At 37.0% G+C, this 6,000-nt stretch overlaps 1 protein-coding gene across 1 annotated transcript in view; it reads right to left on the reverse strand.

Annotated features, from left to right (window-relative positions):
• The window catches only part of LOC109937702 (dynamin-like 120 kDa protein, mitochondrial), a gene marked incomplete at its 5' end in the record, with an annotated part of 103,780 nt that overhangs the window by 23,363 nt on the left and 74,417 nt on the right, over positions 1-6,000 (reverse strand). Inside the window, one exon of the mRNA XM_048604588.1 lies at positions 247-319. Coding sequence (XP_048460545.1) covers positions 247-319 — 73 coding nt within the window. The remainder of the gene's footprint in view (positions 1-246; positions 320-6,000) is intronic.

The raw sequence follows: 6,000 nt of genomic DNA on the forward strand, positions 1-6,000 counted from the left end.
AATTTAATTTTACAATTTAAGCTATTCATCTGTGACAGGCTGTGCTTTACAAATGCTATTTCTATGATCTCAGCAGCGTAGAAACATTAAAAGCATGAGAACATTTGATCGTTTAGGTTTATAGTTATTCTCATCAACTTTGACAACATTCTAAACTAAATATCCACCCACTCCCACTTTGTTTGCAAGTCAGCTGTATAAAATCACTGAAAAAGTAAAACAAAATTCTTAAGCCACTATTTTCACCTCTTGTTATTTTACGAGTTTGTTTTTTTTCTGGAATACAGACTCCATTTCCACTTGGGACAAAATGGTCGCATTACTGATTTACTATGTAAACCATCAATTTAATTCATCACTTATGTGGAGTTTCCCACTGATTAATGCTACCTTTATTACAAATTTACAGGTGGACAGCGTTTGCTCATTGGTCCAGTAGGTCAAGAAGTTACATAGTACAGCATTGAATGAAATTGATCAAAAGGTCAGTTTTTTTTATTTGAGGCATGTTGGGCTAATATGTCTCAGTTGAAGAACAGCTGGGATATTACAATTGCAGCTGAGTGAAAAATAATTACGATGGCCTCCATTGCAAATACTAATCCTGCTGGAAAGCATGTGCATATGGGCATTGGGTGGTGATAGGACAGGATCAAGTTGAACTGCAATGTTCTGAACTGTTGAATGGCCTGCGACTATTTATTGCCTATTGATAAACAAGAATTAATATGTTTAAAATATGCTTTTTAATTAATAATCTTTTCTTGAGGAGAGTTCTTGTAGTTATACTCTATGGAGAAAACTGGTATTTAAATTCTTTAATCAAGGTGAATCCTATGTCGTCAGTGAAATATTGCCCATTTACTCCAATATACTTGTTCCTATTATGTCCAGGACTCAAAATTTGAGGTGAGTCTGCAATTTTCTGTTTGTTGAAGTGAACTGGTGTAGAGCTAGACTTCTGATCAAAGAAGTAGGAAACCTAATGCCAGTGATTCAATAACAAAAGAGCAATTTCTGTGAAGAAACTTAAGTTTCAGAATATCTGCTACTACTTTTTAGCAGAGCTTTGAATATTTTGCTTGCTACATCAGTTCCTTACAAGTTCGTTAATGTTTTAGGTATTCAAGAATGCAAGCTGGAATTCAATTCTTTATTAATAAAAAATATTTTAACTGCATATGTCATTTTCTTTGGCACAACAGTTCTTTGTAACCTGCCTTCTGTGGGAAGTTTGCGTGCTAAGCGTACAAAGAAAATTCAGTACTGTGGAAGATAACTGCCACTACACTATATTCTGGTTTCGTACATGAGCAGCCTTTCGTTAATAACCCCTCCTTTAAATCATCAACAAAAGCTGTTGCTAAGAGTCTTTGAAATCTAAACACTTCGAATAGTATCAATGGAAATGCAAGTCAAACAAAAAGAGAATGAACAAGTCTGGTCATGTTCCTTAAACTACCCAGTTAGAGAGCACCCAGTGAGGGATACAATAGAGACCGAAAAACAATTGCTGCCTGTGTGATGCAGTACAACAAACAGTAAACAAAGGTAGAGAGGCCCGACGTGCTGCTCTGCACTTCTCTGATCCTATAACAAAGGAAAACTTGGTTGCCACCTTGTGCTAGAAATCTGCTGACAAGCTGCCACCAAGTTGCAAGGAAAACTCTTATTTAAATCATTTCTTAATTTAAATAAACTATAATTTAGTGCAAAGCAAGGACTCAGGTAAATCATAAGCTCAAGAAATCAAGATTTTATTTAATGACATAAGCACAGGCTGTGTTTAATGCAGGTGTTTTGTGAAACCTTTCGTTTCAATAGCCCGGTTTTAAAACAGGATATTGTATGATGATTTTTTTTTTAAAAAAAAAGTAAAATAATTAAGAATTGCTTGTGATATATCTCAAGCAGCAATACTAGGTCACCTTTAAAAAAAAATCAAGCAATGTTAATTGGATATAACAGATTCTTTATCATAAGCACATGAACAAAAACAATCCTTTGTTCAAGCTGACTGTTCCGCCTGTGATGTGCAGTTGAATGTCTTGTGTATTTTATGTGGGTAGCAACCACTACTCAGCTATGAGATTCCAACCATCACCAAGTCCAGACATGCCAACATTATCAGCAATGAAAAAGGACAGTCATTATAATATCAACAGTGCTTACAGCAGGGCAGAAACAATTATTCCCCATTTGTTGATAAGATTAGGAAAGCACTAACTCAGCTGACGTCAAGGCAAGAGAGGTTTGATTTCTCCTTTCAGAATCATTCCCAAATCCTGTTCGTAAAATGGAGGTTTAATTTTGTTATCTTTTTACAACTTATTCTGTACAACTTAAGTGAATGAGACTTGTTGCGGCAAAGTTGCCAAGATGCAGTAACATTAATGCAGATACAAAATAGGAACGAGCCTGGACATGCAAGTCAATTTGTTAAAAATTCTTAAATCAGAGAAGTCTTTTAAAAGGCTTTATGCTTTATAGAACCGTAGCACAAGTTTCTGTTTATATCCTCTTCCATTTTTTAACCATATTAATTCTTCTACAAGGACCTTTCTTTGCAACATATTATTCTTTAAGAGATCAAGCAATCTGTTCTCAGGTTTCTCCTGCTTTAAAACATGTTAGTACAGGGAATCAGTGTATGAGTGTGATCTTAATGGAAATGCAGTGGTGGATTAATAAGGAGATATTTCAGCATATACAGAATAGATAAAATTCCAACAAGACATAAAGATTCCAAAAGGATAAACCCATCATCCTTGATTAACTAGAAATGTTCAATACAATAACAACCTTAAAGATAAAGATAAATTGTGCAAAAATTGGACAGAATATTAACAAAGAGTGATAAAAAGGGAAAATTAAAATATGAGAGAAAGCTAGTTGGAAATATGAAAATACGTACTAAATATTTCTGCAAAAATTTTAAAAAGAACAGAGTTAACAAAGTAAGATTTGGGTCCTATAGAAAGCAAGTCTAGAGAATTGACAATGAAAAATAAAGAGATGGCAGATGATTCAGTCTTCACTATACACGATATAAGTAACATCAAGAAGCAGCTATAAAATCAGGAAATGGAAGGGAGGAACTGTGGCAAATTAGGTAGGAACTGGGGCTGACAGATGCCCAGATCCTGATGGACTTCATCCTTGAGTCTTAAAAGAAGTGGCTAGTAAGGTAGTTAATGCATTGGTTTGAATTTTCTAAAACTTCCCAGATTGGGAATGTTGCTTTGGATTGAAAGATATGCAAAAAGGGAGAAATATAGAGGCAAGGAGCTATAGGTCAGTTAGCTTAACAATTGTAATAGGTAAGTCATTAGGACACAAAGTAGTGACGCAGAGTCAACCAATCTAGCAGAGTTATTTGAGGAAGTGACCTATACTGCGGATAAAGGAGAAACCGATGGATATACTGTACTTCGATGTCCAGAAGACATTTGATAAAAGTGTCACAAAGATTATTGCAAAAAATAAAAGCTCATGGTTTCAGGGTAGTATATTGGCATGGAGATAAGATTGGCTAGCAAAATAGGAAGCAGAGAGAAGGTATGCTGTGGTCTCAATGGTTTACAATTTATACAGGGCTTGGATGAAGGGATGGGAGGTATGGTTGCAACATTAGTTGATGATACAAAGTTAGGTAAGAAAATAAGTTGTGAAGAGAACATAGGGAAAGCACAAAGGGAGATAAATAGATTGTGACTGGCAAAGATTTGGCAAAAGGATTACAATGTGGAAGAATGTGAAATTTTCTGTTTTGATAGGCAAAATCAAAAAGGAAACATCATTTAAACGGTAATAGATTGCCTAGCTCTGTGATACAGAGAGATCTGGATATCTGAAAGCATGAAACACAAAGGGCTAGTACGTAGGCATAGCAAATAGTGAGGAAAGCTAACAATACTCTCATTTATTCCAAGGAGAGTTAGTAAGAAAGTAGGAAATAGTAGGAAAGCAAAGAGTGCTGGAAATCACAGTGGATTAGGCAGCATCCATGGAGACAGAGAAGCTTCGAGTTAGATGACTCTTCATCAGAGTTGACATGAAGTGTGGAGGGCTGCATTTGTCAATGGTGAAGCGGTGGAGTTCTGGGTGAGAAAGGGTATTGATAGAGTATATCAAGTGATCAGAATGTGAGAATCACAGAACAATGGTGTGTCTAACTGCCAAACTGGAAAGAACAGTCCCACTGGAGTGAGGGGAGGGGAGAGAGGACATGGTAACAAGTAACGCTAAAATAAAGGGAAGAAATGGGAATGGGTTCACAATTTAAATATTAAGTCCAGAATGTTGTAATGTGACAAGTCTGAAGATGAGATGTTGTTCCTCCAGTTTGTGCTGATTTGCTGAGAAACTGGAGGATCAATTGAAGTTTAAGCCGACTTGATTGAAACATGCAAGATTCTGAGAGGTCTTGACAATGCAGATTAGAGGCAATGTTTTTCCACTCCAGATAATCTAGAACTCAGGGCCATTGTTTAAAAATCAGGAATTGCCCTGATGAGAGAGAAAATGAGATGAATTTTTATATCACAGAGGGTCATGAGTCTTTTCAACTGTTCCTAAAAAGACAGTAGAAGTAGAGTCTTTGAATATTTTCAAGGCAGAGGTCACAATTCTTAGTAAGGGGTCAGTAAGATTCTTAGTAAGGGGAGGCGATGGTCTAGTGGTATTATCGCTGAACTTTTAATCCAGAGACCCAGATCGCATTCTGGGGACATGGGTTCAAGTCCAGCCATGGCAGATGGTGAAATTTGAATTCAATAATCTGGAATTAAGAACCTAATGATGAACATGAATCCATTGTCGATTGTCAGAAAATCCCATCTGCTTCACTAATGTCCTTTAGGGAAGGAAACTAAGATCCTTATCTGGTCTGGCCTAAACATGACTCCAGACCCACAGCAATGCGGTTGACTCTGAACTAGGCAGGAGTGTGGAATTGAGGTTATGAACAAATTAACAATGATCTTATTAAATGGCAGAGCAAACTCAAGTGGTTGAATGGCCTCCTCATGCTCGTTTATGCATTCCTAAACAACCCAGTATGAAGTAAATACAGTGAGGCAACTCTCAGAAAGATCCTCACTCTAGGGTGGGGGAGTTCAAAACTAGGGCATATTTTTAAGGTGAGAGGAGAAAGATTTAAAAAGGACATGAGTGACAACTTTTTTTTTGTTTTTTTTTTAAAACACAGAGTGGTTCATATTTGGAATGAACTGCCAGAGGAAGTGGTGGATGTAGGTACAGTGACAACATTTAAAAGTCATTTGGTTAAGTACATGAATAGGAAAGGCTTGTTGGGATAAGGGCCAAAAGCTAGCAAGTAGGACTAATTCAGTTTGGGAACATGGTCAGTACGGACAAATTGAACCAAAAGGTCTGTTTCCATGTTGTATGACTCGATGGTTCCAAGTGCTTCACCACTAATGAATTACTTTGAACTGGAATGACAATTGTTAGGCAGGTGAATTCAACAGTGAATTTGCACAGCAGCAGTTCTATAGACATCGATGAAATAAACAAACAAACAATCTGTTAATTCTTGGTGACGTTGCCAGAGGGAATAATTTTGACCACAATACCAGGAAGATATCTGAAGGAGGGTCATTAGACCCAAAACATTAATTCCGCTTTGTCTCTATGAATACTGCCAGACCAGCTGAGTTTTTCCAACAATTTCTGCTAGTGTTTCAAGAGCACTCCACATTCTTTGAAATAACACAATGGGATTTTAACAACCACCTGAAGAAACATTGTCACACTTTAAAAATCTCATCCTTGGAACAGCATCTGAAACAATGCACCACTTTCTCAAAACGGCACAGTGCCAACCCAGATTGTGCACTCAGGTCTTGTGGTAGGAAATAAAAGCACATATTAATTTGAGATAACAAGGTGTAGAGCTGGATGAACACAGCAGGCCAAGCAGCATCAGAGAAGCAGGAAGGCTGACGTTTCGGGCCTAGACCCTTCTTCAGAAAAGGT

This window comes from Rhincodon typus, chromosome 13, assembly GCF_021869965.1.
Source record: "Rhincodon typus isolate 14 chromosome 13, sRhiTyp1.1, whole genome shotgun sequence".
In the NCBI taxonomy this organism is placed as follows: Eukaryota; Metazoa; Chordata; class Chondrichthyes; order Orectolobiformes; family Rhincodontidae; genus Rhincodon; species Rhincodon typus.